The following is a 19,851-nucleotide window of genomic DNA, read 5'->3' as shown; positions in this document are numbered from 1 at the left end:
AAAACAGAGAACAGATAGCAGTCCTTTTTCCGTTCCACAATCAGATTCACATCAAATATGACGACTAACCCTCCAATAATAACTCCAGCCCTGCCAGGACCAGTCAGTGGTAGCAGTAGAAGTGGCACCCAGTAGTAAGTAAAACTTATTTATAAAGCACTTTTCACAGATCAGAAAGCAAAATATAAAGATTAGAAATAAAGAGATGAAAGAACATTCAACAGAGCATGTACAATATGAGATAAGAGATTGGAGACATTGCACAGATATGTATTTAAAGGCCTTCTGAGTGCAGGGAGCAGGTCTGGAGGACGCTGGCTCCACAGGCGAGGCGCGGTGGACACGAACCAGCGGTCACCTCGAGTTTGAAAACCAGTCCGGGGGACTCAGCAGGCTGTGGTCAGAGGAGCTCAGGCTTCGGGCCGAGCCGTAGGGCTACATTAAAGTCTCTGATGTACCTGGGAGCCTGGCCATGTAGGCTCAGCAGCCTCGCCGCCCAGTTTTGTTCGTACTGAAGACGATAAACTCTTTCTGGCTGAGACCAGGCTTTTACAGTAGTCCAGCCGCAGGATATGAAGGCATGGGTGATCATTTCAAGCTGGTTCTTAGACACCATGGGTCTGAGCTTAGCGATACTGCACAGCTGGAAGAAACAGGCTCTACCCAGCTGTCAGGACCGGAGCTCCAGGGACGTGGTGCTGTCAGACCAGCCCCAGGGGCCTCGGCTCGGCAGCGCAGTGGCAGCCCTCCCTCATCAACAACAGTCACTCTGTTATCTGCAAAAATGTGGTGGGACCAACTGAGGACACACCCAACTGTCACATGACACACACACACACACACACACATACAGACAAACACACACACAGGAAGTGTCCTCTCCATAATAAACTCTGGATGAGCTTTAAGTCGCTTCAGCTGATGAGAAAGTGAGTTAAAGCCCTGATAATAATATAAGAAGTGAGCGTGTGAGTGTGTGTGAGTGTGTGTGAGAGCGTGTGAGCGTGTGTGAGTGTGTGTGGCAGATAAAGCCTCCAGGTTTTGTAACCCCTGTTACTCTGAAGGGCTCTCTTCCTGCACGGGGACTCGCGGCTTGACGTTTCCGGGCGTGTCGCCGGTTTCCATGGCTTTAAAGAGTGTGTGTGTGAGTGAGCGTGAGTGAGTGAGTGTGTGTGTGAGTGTGTGTGTGGATCACCTGTGCCGCTGCAGGACCGCGTCCTCCTCCCGCTGCGTCCCGAGCCGTGACCATGAGCGCGTGGCTGGGCTGGCCGCCGGCCCTGGTCCCGGTCCCGGTCCCGGTCCCGGTCCTGGTCCTGGTCCCGGTCCTGGTCCTGGTCCTGGTCCTGGTCCTGGTCCTGGTCCTGCAGAGGCTCCGCTTCCCCTACCTGTGGCGGGACGCCTCCTTCTTGCTGAAGGTGCTCCGCTACGGCGCGAGGCTGGAGCTGTACCGGCTGCGCGGCGACGTGCGCACCGTGGTGGACCGCTTCGTCCAGCAGGCGCGGCGCGTGCCCGACAAGCCCTTCGTGCTGTACGGGGACGCCGCGCACACCTACCGGGACGTGGAGCTGCGCAGCAACCGGCTGGCCCAGGTGTTCCTGCAGCGGCTGCGCCTGCGGAGGGGCGACTGCGTGGCGCTGCTCATGAGCAACGAACCCGACTTCCTGTGCGCCTGGTTCGGCCTGGCCAAGCTGGGCTGCCCGGTGGCCTTCCTCAACACCAACATCAGGGCCAAGTCCCTGCTGCACTGCTTCCGCTGCTGCGGCGCCTCGACCCTCATCGTGGGACCAGGTACCGCCGGCCCGGGGTCCGGGGTCCGGGGGGGGGGGGGGGGGTCAAATAAATGGATGATGAATAAAAAGTCTAAATCAGGGGTCTGCAACCTCTGTGAGAGAAATATATTCAGCTATAGTTTTGATGCACAAACATAAACTATGTTATGATGCATTTATGAAGTTAGAGTTCAGAATACTCAACATTTTTAAAAAATGTTATCTGTTTTTGTAATTAATTAGAACAGTTTTGCTCCTCTTCAAGTATTTTTAGTTGACAATTTAGAAATTTTAGCAGTTTTAACCATTTTACCCACTTTTAAGCAGTTTTGCAGGATTTTTCTCCAACCATATTTATGTTCTTCTTTTAGAAAGTAAGACGTTTCACATTTTTTAAGATGTTTTATTACCTTTTTTCCTCATTTCTTGTGGTTTCAGATATTTTTCCTGGTTTTACTTGCACCTTTATTTGAATCCCTTTTGAACCGAGAGTGACGAATCAGTTTGAATAGCACTGTGGTGTACCACTATAATAAGAAAAAGGTTAATATTCATTCAGTATTCATTCACCTCTCATACTGTGAAAGCTGTGGAGCCACTGCAGAGGGACTGAAGGCCTCATGTGGCTCCAGAGCCACAGGTTGCAGACCCCTGGTCTAAATGCTTCCTGTATCTGAGGGAGAAAAACTCAAATTGATGAGGAAAAAATTCCAGAATCAAGACTTTACTGTTAAAATAAATGGGAAAATAATGTTTAATCTCTACATCTTTAATCCCAGAATTCTGACAAAAGGATAATTAAACTCAGAGTGTCTGTTCAGGGCTTCTTCATATGTTTAGTTAGTTAGTATTATATTATTTGTTAATGTTATTTCCAGTATTATGCCTGTGTCAGTATTTACTGTGTCAGTGAAGGTAAATCAACATGCTGCCTCATCCTCTTCATCCACACGTTGTTTCTAAAGTTCTGCTTTATCAGAGCAGCAGCTCTTTGCCTCTGTTTATATAGAATATTCAGTTTTTAGCCTGCAGCTAGAGGCCATATCTGCTGCTGCTCAATTCAACTTAGTTCAGCTTTATTTATAAAACGCCACACGGGGATGGATCCTCATCGCGTTTGCTGCACGTCTACGAGTCCGTCTCAGATCCTCTGAGGTTCCCGTGTCCCGGCGTCGGGGGTGTGTGTGGTCGGGTGCAGCGGCTCAGACTTTGGTTTGACAAACAAAACCTGGAGCGACGTGATGCTGATCAGGGATCAATAGATCCATCCATCGACTCCTCCGCTCACATGGCAGCCGGTCCGTGTGTGTGTGTGTGTGTGTGTGTGTGCGTGCGTGCATGCGTGCGTGCGTGCGTGCGTGTGTGTGTGTGTGTTTTGATTGGGTTAAGCAGGTTAAAGTTCGTCTCTGATTATAAAAGGATCATTTCTGCAGCTCATGCTGCCCGACTGCTCATTTGCCTTTTAGTCATTTTAAATCCTCTTCAGAGGCCAACAGAGCATCTCTGTCTCTGTCTCTGTCTCTGTCTCTGTCTCTGTCTCTGTCTCTGTCTCTGTCTCTGTCTCTGTCTCTGTCTCTGTCTCTGTCTCCGTCTCCGTCTCCGTCTCCGTCTCTAAACATCCTGGTTTTCATTGAAAGCCAACGCTGCCTCCTGCCAGCGGGTTTTCACCCCTCACTGCGGCGTGGTGGAGCAGTGGTTGGCTTCATGTTCTCCCTGTGCCGGTGTTGGGGGGGGGTGTTCTCAGCTGGTGTGTGTTCCCCCGGTCTGTACAGCCTGTTCGCCGGCCGGCTGGGTTTCCTTGGACGCCTTCCAGAGCTCATATTTAACGTTCGATTCCCCGGCCTCACCCCGGCTGTGGAGCGTCCCGGGTTGCTCCTGGCCTGGCAGCTGTCCCCGTTTGTTTACCTTGACGCTGTGGGGAGCTCGCCCCGCCCCCCCGCCGCCGCCGCCGCGGGCCTGAAACAGAAACTCCAGCGGCGTTTTCACTTTCCGCCTAGAATCCTCTCTGTGTGCGTTAATGAGATCCATCGTGCTGCTGCCATGTGACGGGAGGCCAGGAGCGCTGCCCTCACTGCTGCCCCGGGGCAACAGCAGGGGGGAGGGGGGGTAATGAGACAGTCCACAGAGGCATATATAAATATATAGGGACGTGTCAGGTTCTGCAGCTCAGCTGCTGCTCTGACAGAGAGAAGAACATGAAGTCCCTCTGTTCTCCCTCCAGACCTGCTGGACAGCCTGCAGGGCATCCTGCCCAGCCTGCTGGAGGACAGCATCCAGGTGTGGGCCATGGCGGAGCGGACGGACCTCCCGCAGGTCTCCACCCTGCTGGACAACATCCACGCCGTGTCCGACCGGCCTGTGCCCGAGGCGCTGCGCAAGACCACCTCCATCAAAGCCCCCACGCTCTACATCTTCACCTCCGGAACCACCGGTGAGCCCCCCCCCCCCCGCCGTCCAGACGTCCAGTCTGACATGAGAAACACATTGTGTAATAGTTTATTCAGTCTGCTCTCATGTAGGTTATCAAAACAGGTTGCATCACCGGTGAAATGGAGCCACTTCAGCGAGGCCGGTTTAATTATATCACAGCATTCCTGCACGGGAGGATTCAGAGCGCTTCACAAAGGCAGGGGAGTCCATGCAATTACACTGAAAGGATGGAAATAAAGCAAGATATTAAGAAAATAGCAGAAACAACGTGGGAATAATCAGTTTCCACATGAGCGGAGGGGCTCAGGATTGTTTTCATCTGGAGAAAAGAGAACAGAATAGCTGGTGACTCTGTTCTGTGGAATCAGATTTATTTATAGAGCGCTTTTCAACACAAAGTGCTTTCCAGAGTAAAAGTATAACTACAAAGAGGCAGCCCCCACACACACTCCCAAACAAACACACCCGACCCGCCAACTCCCACTGCCCGCACCAATCTGAGATTAAAAATAGTTCCGACAATACGGATGAAATGAAACCCTGGCTTGGGAGTCCTCGGAGTGCAGGAATCCAGCTGTCCTGCTGGGTGGACGGCGTCAACAGACCCGCTTCCTCTCTCTCGCCGCGGAGCAGATGAAAACATGGCCGTCGGTTTAAGACGCAGACGGTGGTTTCAGCTTCCTGCGGAGGGCTCACCCTGGACGGGTGAGCTGATCCCCGTCCACGGCTGTGTCGCTCCATCATGAGATCAGGTTCATCGCAGGGGTCTGTTCCACTCCAGCGGCAGGAAATGGATGAACTTCACTCTCATAAAGGCCCCTCTGACTCCTCCGTGCACAAACACACTGGCGCCTTATTCCCAGCGCAGGTCAGCAGACTCAATCAGCGTCTCCGTCACGTGCGTCTCATCGTGACTTTAAAGCAGACGAGCAGCTTCACTGGTGGCAGGACATGCAGAGGACGGTCAAAAAGCAGCGTGCGCAGGCTGGGAAAGACCCAAAGCACAGGGAGAACATGCAGCTAACCGCTTGTGATGTGTTGTATTACTCTGACTGTGTTTCTCAGTGTGTGTGTGTGTGTGTGTTTTCCCCACAGGGCTGCCGAAGGCTGCGGTGATCACTCACCTGCAGAGCCTGAAGGCGGCCGCGGGCTTCTGGGCGTTTGGAGCAACAGAAGATGACGTGATCTATACTCCTCTGCCGCTCTACCACAGCGCCGCCTCGCTCATCGGCATCGGCGGGACCATCGAGCTGGGTGAGCTCTGGGTTCTATCGTACCCTGGGGGGGGGGGGATCTGCTCACCTGCCTGAGCTGGATCCAGCTGGATGTGGTGAAGGCTTTTCCTTTCATTCGTCATATGATCTGAGCTCTGTCAGTAAACTGTTGTTCAGTGTTCATTGTGGCTGCCGAACGATGCGAAAAGATGCTTTTTCACTCCAACAAGCAGCTTAATTAGAGGCTCTGAGCAGGGACTGGACAGAGGAGATAATGAGGGGAGTATTATGATTGTTTCCCTCCAAGTGAACGTCCTCACTAACAGGTTCTAATAAACAGCCAGTGATGTGAAAGCAGAACATTTTCTGATGAAGCTGTGGCTGATGTGTCTGTTGTGTTACCCAGCGGGACTCTTCACTGTCCTTATCGTTTAAGGACCATCCCTTGCTAACAGACCGGGGGGGGGGGGGGGGGGGGGGGGTCAGCCTCCTGTGAAATTCATGATATCTCACATTTACCCTCCATTTTCATCATGAACTGATTCAAACATTCTAAGTTTAATAACCCTGCGCCACATATTGGACAGCCTGATATGAACCGTGTCCCCAAAACGGGCCAAGCAGCACTCAAAGAGAGGAGGACTTGTTTGAGGAACAGATTCCTCTGTGGTTTTCGCGGCGGCTTCACTTCATTAGTCCCAAAACAGCAGCAGCATTATAATGAGATGATAAGTTAACGTGCTCCCTGCACAGATTCTTCACGCTTGTTATGATACCATGACTGGCATCTCACTGAAACGAGGACTGAAACCCAGAATCCAAACTCATCCGAGCGTCCTGGAAGAAGTCCAGACTCGTTCAGCAGCAGACAAACTGACCACGATCAAACCTGAAGAATACGAGCACACATGACCACATAAACACACAGAGCCTGGTGTTTTCACCTCTGACTCAGGGAGACCGCTTCATTTATTTCCTGGTTAAAACCCTCTTATAGTGGTGTAAATGTTGAAATGCAATTACAGGCACATGTGTTCAGAGAACAGCAGGACATTTTAGACTCCCTTTCTCCATCCTTCTTCATGGTACAGATCCAGTCAGGCCCTTTATGTTTGAATTGTGTCTCCACATATGCAGATGATGGTGTAGTGTATGGTAGTCATTGTACATTTCACACTCTTTAACCCTCTATTGTGTTTATTGTCATCTAACTTCACATATGCAAACAAAAAACTGTTGACTGAGACTGCAGTGCTACACCTTCCAGAAGAGTCCTCCTCTCCTGATCAAGGTGGAGTCAGACACAGAAGCGTATCAGGAATGTTATCTTCTTGAAGCTCTTTTTGCAACAAAATTTTACCGTTTTTCTCAGAGCGTGAAGGCAGCAGTCAACACCAGGACATTAGCAAGCTCCATCAAAACATCAAACCATGGCACCAGACTCTCCCCTGCAGAATCGTTTGACTGTTGGAACAGATTGAAAGGAAGAGAAGCTCAGTTTTAAAGTGACCGCTGACCTAAATCCACCTGAAATCCTTTGTTGTAACATGTGAACCCTGGATCTGTTTAGCACACTTCTTCTTTCTGAACACGAAGGCAAAGCAAAGTCTGTAGTGCACCTTTGAGCCACTTTAAGTATTTTAACACAAATGTTTATAATACAATCATGCATAAATCATGTTGAAGTTGCATGTCCTCTCTTGTGTTCGTGCGGGTTTAATACAATAATGCTTCATTGATTAATTTGTGAGGATGGAGCTGTTGGTAGGTCTTAGTGGATGAGAGTAGATGGCCATTACGACTGTGATGCACAAACCTCAGATCTCACATTTCAAATGTTCGCCGTTCACGTGGGCGATACGATTGAGAAACTGTGTTCCGCGTCGCGTCTCGGTGGGCAGCAACCCAGAGACAAACCTGTGGCTTACTGTGTTCCTGGATGTTTGATGTCAACAAGGCACACTCGGTTCTTCCCATGAGGGGTGAGTGAACCTGTTCAGAGGTCAGTACACGGGTTCAGCTCCACACGGCTGGGCACACGTGGAGAGACTGTGTTTAGGTGAAAGGTCAAATGATGAAAAAATTGATTAAAAAAAGTGCAGATGATCAAACAGTGATTCTTGTTTAGACAACAGAAATCTGCAACTTTCACGACGAACAGAGATGTTTCTTCTACTTGTATAATTGTCTCTCAAAGAATTATGCATCTAGTTTTGTTACACTTTTATTACATTAGCAGCTGTTTTAGTGTTTCTGTCCACATTTTAACCATTTTTTAACCATTTAGCAGTTTTTCTGTTTTTGCTGTTTCAGCTGTTTTGATTATTTGAGACATTTGGCCTGTTTTGGGGGCTTATTTTGACATTTTGGGCTATTTTGACTCTTTTTGACACCTGAAGATCTTTACTTTTTCTCTTTGTGTAGCAGCTGTATCTGTAGTCGATCATCATAACTCCTCAGTAGTTTCCCTTCTCATCTCAAAGCTCCAGATGAAGCAGCAGTTTAAATACCTGGACATTTCTCAGCTGAAGTGAAAAACGGGATCAAACACATCTTTCTTCTTTTAAATTGAACTATTTGTCAATTAGGACTTCTTTATAGTCTGACGAGCAGATAAACATGTATATATTTTCTGAGCGTTGTATGAATTGGACCTCTGTGCAGACTGTGAGTGCTGCCAGTGAAATGTCACTGCACTGGAGCAGTGTGGCCTTGAGGTTTCATTCACAGTAATGTGCACATCTTTAGAAACGACCTCTCCCACTTGGCTGCATTTCATCCTTTGTGTTTGCCTCCATGTAAAGGCACATTGCACTGTGGTGTTTCAGTAATAACTGACAGACATGATGTACAACAGGTTTACCTTTTGGGTTTGCTTGAGTTCAGAGAGTAAAGTTCAGGATCCTCCCGCTCCGAGCCTCTAAACTCAATTCCAGCAGCATGTTGATGTCTGGAGCTAAATTTAACCTCTATTGAAGTAGCTTCCTTGATGCTTGCTCAACCCAGTCATTGGCCGTTGTTTCCTTTTCCTCATAAACATTCAGCACAGGACAGTTGGCAGCCGACGTGTCCACATATTGACACCTACATTTATTCTTCAGTGCTTATGTGTGTTTCTTGCTGAGTTAGTCAAGGTGTGAAGCCCCAGCAGTACGTGGATGATGTGCCCCTTTAAGCACTTAATGCTGTCATTATGGTGTAAAACAACTGAAGTCGACAGTGAAGTTGTTTCTGAACCACGTGATACCCATTTTCAAACTGAGGAAAAAGGTCGGTCAAAAAGGTTGGTAAAAGGTCGTGGTGGCAGGTTTGATTTTGAGACCAGAGTAAAGTCATTTTGACTCCCTCAGTCACCACACACTGTTCAATACCCACTTCACCCAATGATCTGCCCAATAGTCTCTTCAATGGTCCATCCAATGGTAAATTCAATGGTCCACCCAATGATCCACCCAATGGTCTACCCAATGATCCACCCAATGGTCCACCCTGGTTCTGATCCGGTCTCCATAGTTGTGGTCAGATTCTCCTCGCTGCGAGTGTCTGCTATTTAGTGAACCTGACTTCACACAGCTTTTTAGATCAGATCCAGAACTTCACATCCATCCATCTTCCATAAAGCTGTATGGAAGATGGATGGATGTCCACAATGTTTGAACTGAACACATTATTCCTAAAGCTTTATATCGACTTTTTGATTCTACGTTTTAACTAGCGCCGCGAAATATGTCTCCATGGAGGCAATTCTGTGTGATTCATTTATAGAGGTTGAAAAATCCCATCTGTAAAAGTGATCAAAACCAGAAGAAAGACAAAGTAAGGATTAATAAAACATACAAGACAATGTACATAGAAATTCTAGATTACTGTAGGATACATAGATAGTTTATAATTATTACAATATCAACATACACAGTTTAAATATTGAAAAAATATGATGCTGGCGCCTCATATAGATGCTCTGGGGCTGATGGCTGAGATAACAATGTGTGTGGAGACTGAGAGGCATCCACATTACAGCAGCAAGCAATCCAAAGTCCATTCATCTTCCATACCACTTCCTGTCTACTCGATACACACCATCAGCACAGCTTAATGTCTGAATGAATGACTCACCAGCAGGATGCACTCCGATTCATTATCCATCCATTATCCATGGTGGCTTCCTCTCCCTCAGATGTTTGGATTTATTCTAAATTTGCATCACTTTCTTTATTCGAAGTCTCATCGGCATGGACTCACAAACACTTGACAGAATGAAGCCCACATCTTTATTTGCAGTCTTTCAGGGTGCTGGGTTGATGGAGTACTCTTTGGTTCTGTGGCTCTTGTACCTGCCGTATTGCTGCGTGTATGAATGCTGTGGCCTCGTGTCATGGAAGGGACTGATGATTTGTTCACCCGTGGCGATTGGACGATGCTTGTTTTTCAGGGGCCACTTGTGTGTTGAAGAAGAAGTTCTCCGCCTCCCATTTCTGGAACGACTGCAGAAAACACGACGTCACCATCTTCCAGTACATCGGTGAACTCTGCAGATACCTCTGCAACCAGCCGAAGGTAATCTTTTCAAAGCGCGAGCATCAGTAAGGCCTGCGGTGCCTGTGGCCGCCGGTTCGGAGTGTAGGATGTGGCGCCCAGGGTGGCCGGGCACCGGAGCTCAGCGGGAGTTTGCACAAACTCCTAGACACTTGAAGTGCTGCTCGTTCTCCAAGTCAGTCTTGTTGTTATTGCATATCCCTGCCTCTCTGCTGCTGTCAGTTTCCCACTGACATTGTCTGTTCTTGACCTACTTCTCACTTCCTGTTTCCTGTCTCTTGAAGTGTTACTTGTGGGTGGAGCAGGTTAAACTGTTGGTTTTTGTGGTTGGAGGAGGTTAAAGTGGTTTTTTAATGTGGTTGGAGCAGGTTAAATGTTGGTTTATGTGGGTGGAGCAGGACATGGCGACGCTCAGATTCAATTATAATCTGGTGAGTGACCGTCTGCAGAGTCCTCCTCCGTCAGTGTGAGGGACTCACTGTTTACTACGTCAGAGACACAAGCTGTGGCTTTGTCTGTACGTCCTCACACACACACACACACACACACACGCGCATGCATGCATAGTGTGAAGACCCTGATGCTGGTCCTTCCTTGACCCCGGACTCAAAGTGTTCTTTGTCCTTCCGTCCCCTGGTCCCCCCCCCCATCCCCCCCGTCCCCCCCGTCCCCCTGCTGTTGGACTGTGTGGGTGGACGGCAGCCGAGTCGTCCTCATCACTGAGGGACAAATTACAGATGGAAGCACATCCAGCACGTACACACCGAGAGCAATTAGTGCGGGAGTTTAATGAGAGCATGTCTGCCACACACACACACACACACACACACACACACACACACACACACACACACACACACACACACACACACACACACACACACACACACACACTATGAATATTGATTTTAAACAATAGAAATCGTGTGTGTTCTGGACAGGCTCTCTAACAGGGGTGTGTTCTCCGTCCCGCAGACGGAGCTGGATAAGGTCCACCAGGTGCGGATGGGCGTGGGCAACGGCCTGCGGCAGGACGTCTGGAGGGAGTTCCTGAGCCGCTTCGGGAACATCAAGATGTGCGAGGTGTACGGCTCCACCGAGGGCAACCTGTGCTTCATGAACCACATCGGGAAGATCGGGGTGGTGGGCCGCTCCAACTTCTTCTACAGGGTGAGGAAGTGGAGGAAGGCTGCAGGGAGAGATGGCGGGGAGCTCAGAGCAGGACGGGTTAACTCACAGCTTCTCAGAGCTTCATCTCCCTCTTTGTTCCTTTAATCTGGATTTTTAAGCCGAAGTTTTAATCCAGACTCCCCCCACCCCCTACCCTCTGCTGGAGAAGTCTGGAGAATCATAAAAGAAGATCTAAACCATGCTCTTACAGAGGTGATGTCTACATTTGAGGATTGATCAAATGTTTTGCATGAAGCAGTAAATGAAATTCAAAGTGATGTAGTTCAGATGTTCGTGAATGAAAAGGTTATTTGAGTCAGAAGCTCTTTTAAACTGGAAAATATGAAGGTGATCGCATTCATTTTCTTGGAAATTCTGCTTGTCTAAAGTGAGATATTTAGTTTTGAAGTTGGAGGAGAAAAGTGAACCACATTTGAAGGAATGAGAGGAAAAGGAAAGCTGTCAGGAGGAGAATGTGAGTTTTTTTGTGCTTCTTCATGTCTTTCCTCTATCTTTAGACTTTAGTGTGATTTATCGGAATCTGAGCTCCATTATATTTCAGACAGATAATAAAATTATCACTATGAGGAGACACAACAAAGCGCTTCATATTATCTCCTTTTATCAAGTGCAGTACGCCGTTTTTTTAAACTCAGCAGTGCAGCAGCCGTCATCATTAGTGGATCCTAAACGGGCCGAGGTCGGAGGACGAGCGGCAGGGTGGCGGCTGGACGGGGGCGAGGCGGCCTCCCGGCCGTTGTTGTAGGAATTAACCACTAATGCTCGTCCGTAGAGCGGCTCCTGAGGGGAGTTACAAAACACTGACTGCATGTGTTTAGCCCTAATCTGTGACCTGAGCTATTCTTAGGAGTGTCCGCCGGCCTCTCCTCCCGGCCTGCACGCGCTTACAAAAGACAGTTATGGAACATATATCTGCTTTTAAATAACAGGATTCGCAGTTCTGTAACGGAGTGTCTAATTAATCCTGGAGGTTACGGAGGCTGGAGACACTCCCAGCTGCAGCACCATCTGCAGGTCTGCTGCGTCCGACCCCTTGACCCCTGGGAGCCGGGGGACTTAGCCCCGACTTAAGAGACTCCTGCCAGTCATGTTACAGTCTTCCATGTAATCTGTGGTATTTAGTGTGTGGCCTGACTTCACGGCCAGTAAGATTCAGACCGTTTGAGCTCCTGTTTAAGAAAACTCATTTAAAGGTGCATTAAGGAGTTTTACAACCTTAAAAATACTTATTTCCCACCATAAATATGTTACACATTTTTAATGATGTGTACAATGTGCCCTGACATATTCATTACAAGTACCTCTAACAGCGCTAAATTGTCACTTGAAAGTTGCAGTGCCGGTCCGGCACCAGCATCTTTTGGGGGAGAATTTGAAAGGAATGACGTAATGCGCGCTCCGGCTGGATAGGTTTCGCTTTGTCCGCCATTACTCCGCCAGATGCTTAGTGAGCAACAACTGAGCAGGAGCTTCCAGAAAGTAAGAACAGACTGGCTTCTAGCACTGCCACAGCTCCACACAGACTCCACCAGGTAAAAGAAACTTAAATCTTACTTGAGCGCCTCTAAACGAGCGAAGACGGAGTCCCCGTCTTCCGTGCACGCGAGCCACAGGGACGAGTTTTTCACTAAGCTGCGTTACGCCCAAGGCCTGCAGGGGGCGCTGTTTCGCATAAAACGTGCAAACTCCTTAAGGCACCTTTAAGCTTTAATTTTTGAGACCCACTTTTCAGAGTATCACAAAAAACAACCCATCATTCCACAGCCTTCTGTAGCAGGTTCGCTAGAGAATGACTGCTGGAGACAATAAATGTAAAATTCTTAAAGCAGCTCAAACGCAGGTTTTTATACTGTAGGACGAGCCAGAGAGAGCATAGCACACACAAGGAAGAACATGCAAACTCCACACAGGAAGATTGAAGCCCTTGATGGAAATCTAAGAATCAGAACAATTATTTCTCTCAGCTGAAATCCGTTAAATGAATCAATTAATTCATCAACATTGTTGGAAAGATAGAAACTTTAAACCAAGACAAGAAAAACACCAAATCCAAAAAATGAAGGTTAAAAAAAAACAAAAACGGGGCTCACTGGGTCAATTATGGGCAAGAGAAAGAGCACTGTTATTCAGAACAAATCTCTTTGTCCCTCTCCTGCAGCTTCTGTTCAAGTACGACCTGGTGAAATACGACATGGTGAAAGACGAGCCGGTGAGAGATCAGCACGGCTTCTGCCAGCGAGTGAAGACGGGTGAGACCGAAACGGATTCCTCTCAGAGGACAGCAGATTTCCCCTCGTGGTGTCTGATTTGTCCTCACTGTCCCTCTCTCGACCCGGGAAGGCGAGACAGGACTGCTGCTGTCCAAGGTCAGCTTCTTCAGCCCGTTCTTCGGATACGCCGGGAGCAAGAAGCTGACGGAGAGGAAGCTGATGAGGAACGTGCTGGCGAAGGGCGACGCGTACTTTAACACGGGGGACCTCATGGCCGAAGACCACGACGGCTTCATCTGCTTCCGGGACCGAGTGGGAGACACGTACAGGTGCGGTTCGATGCCGTTTGGCCCCGGGAGGTTTTCTGCGACGCCGTCGGAGATCGGCAGGGTTTGTTTGTGTCTTCGTCATGGAGACGCGTCCCTGTGACGGTCACAGCGGGAAGCCAGAAAGCAGCCTCCGTACACGCAGTGTGTCTGACTGACGCTTCTGCCCTCTGGTTCCAGGTGGAAGGGCGAAAACGTAGCGACCACCGAGGTGATGGAGACTTTGGGGCTGGTGGACTTCATCCAGGAAGTCAACGTGTACGGAGTGGAAGTGCCAGGTAGGACTGTCCTCAAACCTGAGGGTCCCTACAGGGTACCAGGCCGAGAGCCAGGTCTCCAGGTCTCCCCTCACTATGGTTTTTCTGGTGCAAATGCAAATACCAAAGTGGACCGACATAGATTGTCATACAAGTATGAATTTTAGCGTATGAGTGTGCTGACACAGGGGAAACTAGCAAAATTAGCTACTGCAGCGTACTGCCTTTCTGTTTTCAAATATCACCCTGAATATACTCAAAAATACAAAAAGAAAAGTCTGTCTGGGTCAGAGTTAGGGCTTTGGAGTGATGGGGTTAGGGTTAGGGTTTAGGCATGCGAAGCATGCTTCTGTCGTCAAATTCAAAAACAGATCATACCTTCCATGAAGTGCTACCAGGCCTTAGTTGCTTCCTGTTTTCATTTACTTCAGAGTAATGGTAGTAGTGCTCTGACACTGCAGGCTGCTCCTCTGCTGACCTCTAACCTCTGTTCAGGACATGAGGGCCGAGCTGGGATGGCGGCCGTCATCGTGCGACCAGACATGGCCTTCGACGGGAAGAAGCTGTTCGAGCACGCGGTGGGAGACCTGCCGGCGTACGCCCGTCCGCTCTTCATCCGGCTGCAGGTAAAACCTGACACAGCGGTGGTTTAACAGGAGTTTGTACGGAGGCTGAGATTTGGGCTGGTTTTACGTTGTGCTTGAGCTGGAAACAGTGAGTCAGATCTGGCAACCCTGGAGAAGATGTGGCTTTCTGGTACCTGACACACAGGTCACTGTTAGAAAACTATTATGAAGAAGGTCAGCATGTGCTTTTGTTGCTGTTCCAGAATCAGTGGCTTCATGGTCATGGCGCCATCTTGTGTTTTTTTTGCTGTCACTGCAATGCATCCCCTCCCGGTTCTTCTGCCTCGAGGTTCATCTGCTCATGTCCTTCACTGGTTCCCTCTTCGGTTTGGGACTGGCAGAGCTTGTCGGGGCCTCCGTGTCTCATTCAGACCTTACTGGCTCGGTCCACAGGAGATCATGGAGATGACCAGCACCTTCAAGCAGCAGAAGTTCCAGCTGGTCCAGAGCGGATTCAACCCGTCCACCGTCTGCGATCCGCTCTACGTGTTGGACTACCAGCAGGAGAGCTACATTCCCCTCACAGAGGGCATCTACAAGAGCATCGCCGCCGGAGAGCGAAAGCTGTAGAACTCTGGAAAGACCCGGCAGGACCTGGACTGAGACCAGGACTGAGACCTGGACTGAGACCTGGACTGGGACCTGGACTGGGACCTGCTGCTGTTTGCACCACATGGTACAGTCACATGAAGATGACGAGACGTCCCAGAACACTTGAGTTTCATTGAGAACAGAGCCTGATCAGGAGAATCTGAACACCTTTAAACAGCAAACTGCGTCCAGTCACTTAATGAAAAGGTTGTTTTTAGACAAAGTCTAGAAGTTTTTAACTTTCTGCACTGATAATTGTGTTTTATAAGTGAAGAAATTATTTTTTTAATGATGGAGAAGCTAAAGCTTTAATGGAATCACGTTTGAAATGAGCAGGTGTGACTTAAGGAAGGAATAACTGAAGTGTGTTTCTTGGTTTATCTGCACAGTTTACAGACTAAGGTTAATTTTTGTTTTGCTTTTTTTTTTTTTACTTGAAATGGAAGTTTTTAATCCAGATGTGTGAAGTGATGTAAGTTTTTTTCTGGGATTTGAAGGAATGGTTCTTTTAAATTCCTGAAAGTTAATGACGAGAGATTTTGAAGGATGAAATGTCTTTCAGATTAGTAATCTCAGTTCAAGTGCCTTAATTCCAAGTTGAACAGAATTCAGTACAGTGAATCAAAAAATCAATTTCAATGTTTTAATTCTGTCAGTTTTTTATTTGTTTCTGTCACGTCAGCGTTTTTCATTCCTTTTTCTCAGAACTGGAGCGTTTACTGTTGACTGAAGTGTCATTTAGCAATAAATATGTAGTCCAGGGTTGTCAAACATGTGGCCTGCGGGCCGAAACCACATCAGGACAAAGAGGAGTTTCTTTTGTTTTCAAAAAAACTCCAGCCGTTACTTTATTCACTGAAGATCCAGCCCAGTCTCATGGCCAGAGGAGGAGACAGGAGTCCAGCCGTGCTTTAAAGCTAGCAAGGTAGCATTAGCTTTGAATTATAAGCCCCAGGGTTTTCTAGTTTAAAGCTAGCGAGGTAGCGATAGGCTAATTTAAAGCTAACACCGTTGGCTTTAAGCTGTAAAACCCTGGGTTTTCTCGTGTTAAAGCTAAGAGGGTATCATTAACTTTAAAGTTAGTTTGAAGCCAGTTTAAAACTAATGCTACCTGGCTAGCTTTAAACCAAAGCTAAACAGGTAGCGTCACTTGGTTTTCTAGTCTAAAACTAGCGAGCTAGTGTTAGCCTTCCCGTCACGAGGCGTTCGTGGTGCTGAAGGCCGCGGGAGCTTCGTCTTCATCGACAGGGACACATTTTGCAGCAGCAGTATGTTGACTTGCACTGATTTTATTTTCAGGTTGTGCAGAAGAATTGTCTAATAAAACTAGAACTTTTTCAGCATTTCAGAGTTTAATTTATTTAATTTACCCCTTTAACTATGAGCACTAATGACTTTGTCAACCTCTTTTCAGTGGCAGCTTATGAACCACAGGCCTTTTCACCCTCGATACAGATCAAGATCCAGCCTTCCCTTCATTCCTCTGCTGTATATTTTCACCTCCCTGAACTCGATTTCCCATAATTCACCTGGTGAAACACTGTGAGCTCATTATTTAATCTCAGTTGATCTCGGTGAACAACCCAGAACAGGATGAGCCGATAATAAAAACAGCCATGTAGGCTTTTTTTCTTTGAAAATTCTGATTTATATTTTTAATATATGATATGAGGACTCAAACACTTAGTTTACCTACTTTACTTCACAGGAATTAAAGCATTATTTGCACATGCTGTCAAACAAATAGACTATTTTATTACCTTTGTCGTGACCAAATTCTCCTCATTTATGCTGCACTTCCTTCGCTCATGTAGAAATGTATTATTTCTGTGTTGGATGTGTAGCAGGAGCCCGTTGTTTGAACAGACTCCAAAAGAAGCCAATCAGATTTTCTTATAATATTTTATTCCAAAGCATTTGCACAAAAAAGAAACATTTAATGAAAGAAGACATTTCAAAAAGCATAATAAATCAAATCCATGATGTAGTTTGTGAATGTAGTTTGTCCTATTTCAAATGACAGATAATAATAATAATAAAAAAAATACCAGCTCAATTTTCTCTTCAAACCAGAGAACACATCTTAACATTGACTTAAATACGACATACATGAACTCTGGCAGACTATAACCTCTGTCTGTAAGACCAAGAGCTGCAGGTCAGTGCTGAAAGGACACGACAGGCCACGGAGCGCCGTCCGCTTTAAATCAAGACTGTACATCATTTTACAAACATTTGGAACGGATCAGACTGTCTCTGCTGTTCACACTGCAGGAAAGAGCATTAACACCTTCTCTCTCCAATATTCAGGGCCACACTTCTTTAATCTTTCTTTCTTTCTGCTAGGTTTCTTCTCTAAAAAGCCAAAGTCCAGCTTGAGCTTCAGTATCACTTCATTTACACACAGCAGAACCCAGCATGCAGGAGCCTCCAGATTTCATTTCTTTAGAAAGGAATCAATACCGTGATCTCTCAGCTGATCGCTCTTATTATTAATGGATCAGTTTGTTACAGTGAGCACTAAAGAGGAGATTGATCCCGATCACCTGATCTCACTCAGAACAGTTGATGAGTTTTTACAGGTGCTGTAAAAAAATTGTGAGTTCATGGAAAAAGTTTTCAGACCTGAATCATCTTCGATCCAGGTCCCGGAAGGTCAGTAAAATCTGTAGGAAGAGTTCAGCATTTCTCTAAAAACACCTCTTTCTGTAATAAAAGCATAAATTTGGGAGTCCTACAGGGTCCTTTCCCGTCACAAACCCTGCAGGACGCTTCATCCTGAACCCCCAGTTTCCTCTCACACATGTATTTCCAACACTCTCCGTTTCCACAAAGCATGTTTTCAGTGCAAAAAAAAGCTTTAAAACTCATCTCAGCATTTCATCAGTGGAATGTGAAGAACTGTTGATCAGTTTTCATCCTTTTGAATCTACAGACCAAATGTCAGTCATCAGTAAGAGACAACCAGTTGAAAGATGTTTCTGCAAATGTATTCAAAGCAGACAAGTTACTGAGAAACTAAAGAACAATAATGTGTGTGGTGTTCAGGGTGTGCTGAGATTTATTGTAGATTTTATTTCAGCTAGAAGCCTCTAACGTAAATCCTTCGTCTTGGTATGAATCGGTGAATGACAGCAATGTGAAAACAGGAAGTCTGACATTAGAGCCTCCTAATGTCGTTTTCTACTCGGTTTGAAGTCGATGATACATGACACGGGTTTAGAGCAGAGGTTACTGAAGCGTGGGAGGCTCCTGTCTGAAGATCTCCAGTGAGCAGCAGTTCTCTGGGACAGAAACAGGCCAGAGGAGGACGGACAGGATGGACGGACATGACAGAAAGACGACAGGAAGTCAAAGAACCTCTGGTTCCAACCTGCAGTGAGCAGAAGAACATCCAGGAGATTCTCCAATGGCTGATCGAGACCACACTGGGGGAAACTGTGGTCAAACAGGACCACCAGAACTGGACCAGAGGACGTCTGAGGAGTCTCCACCCGGACTGGACTTGTGGTCTTGTCCATTGTTCCAACAAGTCGTCTTTCAATCAGAAAGATCTCCAAATCTAGGCCACAGGTTAACACTCAAACAGTTGGAGTCCAGTGCAGATATTTTCCAGGTGTGTCACACGGTGTAAATCCAGGTAAAGTTTCCAGTCCTGAATAAGGATTTCCATGTGTGATGATAATAACTGCAGTACCAAAGCAAGACGGATACAATAAAAGTGAAACACCGCAGAAATGTGTTTGGTCCACCGAAAGCAGGGAGAGAGGTCCAGCTGACAACATCCAGCTGTCACATGCTGTGTGAGTGTCATGTCACATCATGTCATGTTAGTGTCAGTCATGTTACTGTCATGTCAGTAGCATGTTGTGTCACTGCTATGTCATGTCAAGTTATGTTATGTCATGTTATGTTGCTGTTGTGTCATGTTGCTGTTATGTTATGCTATGTCATGTCATGTCATTGTTATGCTATGTCATGGTCATATCAATGTCACGTTACTGTCATGTCAGTGCCATGTTGTATCACTGCTATGTCATGTCACGTTGCTGTTGTGTCATGTTACATTATGCTATGCCATGTCATGGTCATATCAGTGTCAAGTCATGTTACTGTCATGTCAGTGCCATGTTGTGTCACTGTTATATGTCATGTCTCACTGTCATGTGAATGTTAGCATCATGTGTCCACTACAGTGGACGCAGAACAGTGTGTTCAATGACAATATGTCTTGAAAATATTACAATGTTGTGGGTGGAGTGATGAAGGGAATTGTGGTTACAAGGTGAGACACGTCATTAACTCTTTGGTTAACTCTAATCCAACTTGAACTAAACTTCCAGTCGTCACTCATTCAGTCTTTCCTCATGAACAGAAACTTTGTTCTTTGATACAACTGCTAATAATTAAAGAAAATACTCTCTAATACTGTTAGAAAAATAGAGCTCTGGTTGGTGTTGATTGCTGAATGTAGAAGGGATCAAATCTGCAGATGAGATCTGTCAGACGTGGAAGCGAGCGGGACTCTGTACACAACCGCCAAGTGTTAGTGTCAATGGATCCCGATCCGGGTGTGCTGAAGACATTTCAGCTCACTGATCAGAGGGGTGGAGATACGGTCCTTCATGGAGGCCAGACGTCATCAAACTACCGGCTTTGATGGAGTCGCTGTGAGACCTCACCTCCTGTGCAGGTGGAAAG

The 19,851-nt window shown here is 47.0% G+C and overlaps 1 protein-coding gene across 2 annotated transcripts; it reads left to right on the top strand.

Moving 5' to 3' along the window:
* The first annotated feature begins 842 nt into the window (after positions 1–842).
* slc27a6 (solute carrier family 27 member 6) lies at positions 843–16,493 on the top strand. 2 transcript variants are annotated; one of them, XM_030085340.1, is made up of 11 exons: positions 871–929; positions 1,065–1,788; positions 3,991–4,200; positions 5,295–5,453; positions 9,846–9,969; positions 10,921–11,119; positions 13,299–13,389; positions 13,481–13,679; positions 13,857–13,954; positions 14,429–14,559; positions 14,953–16,493. In XM_030085340.1, exons 2-11 carry the CDS (start codon positions 1,248–1,250, stop codon positions 15,127–15,129), a joined length of 1,929 nt encoding a protein of 642 aa, XP_029941200.1. In that variant the 5' UTR covers positions 871–929; positions 1,065–1,247; the 3' UTR covers positions 15,130–16,493. The 2 variants fall into 2 exon arrangements, with proteins under 2 accessions (XP_029941201.1, XP_029941200.1); XM_030085341.1 differs by having other exon boundaries at positions 843–1,788; positions 9,846–9,970; positions 10,925–11,119.
* The last annotated feature ends 3,358 nt before the right edge of the window (positions 16,494–19,851 follow it).

This window comes from Salarias fasciatus, assembly GCF_902148845.1.
Source record: "Salarias fasciatus chromosome 7 unlocalized genomic scaffold, fSalaFa1.1 super_scaffold_4, whole genome shotgun sequence".
Taxonomy (NCBI): Eukaryota; Metazoa; Chordata; class Actinopteri; order Blenniiformes; family Blenniidae; genus Salarias; species Salarias fasciatus.
Note: the sequence above shows the minus strand (reverse complement) of the source record. Positions and strands in the feature narration are given on the sequence as shown.

Coding starts and splice junctions, on each gene's coding strand:
- slc27a6 (XM_030085340.1), top strand. CDS start 1,248: ATGAGCGCGTGGCTGGGCTGGCCGCCGGCCCTGGTCCCGGTCCCGGTC. Junction 5,454..9,845: donor CGGCGGGACCATCGAGCTGG/GTGAGCTCTGGG, acceptor CTTGTTTTTCAG/GGGCCACTTGTGTGTTGAAG. Junction 11,120..13,298: donor GCTCCAACTTCTTCTACAGG/GTGAGGAAGTGG, acceptor CCTCTCCTGCAG/CTTCTGTTCAAGTACGACCT.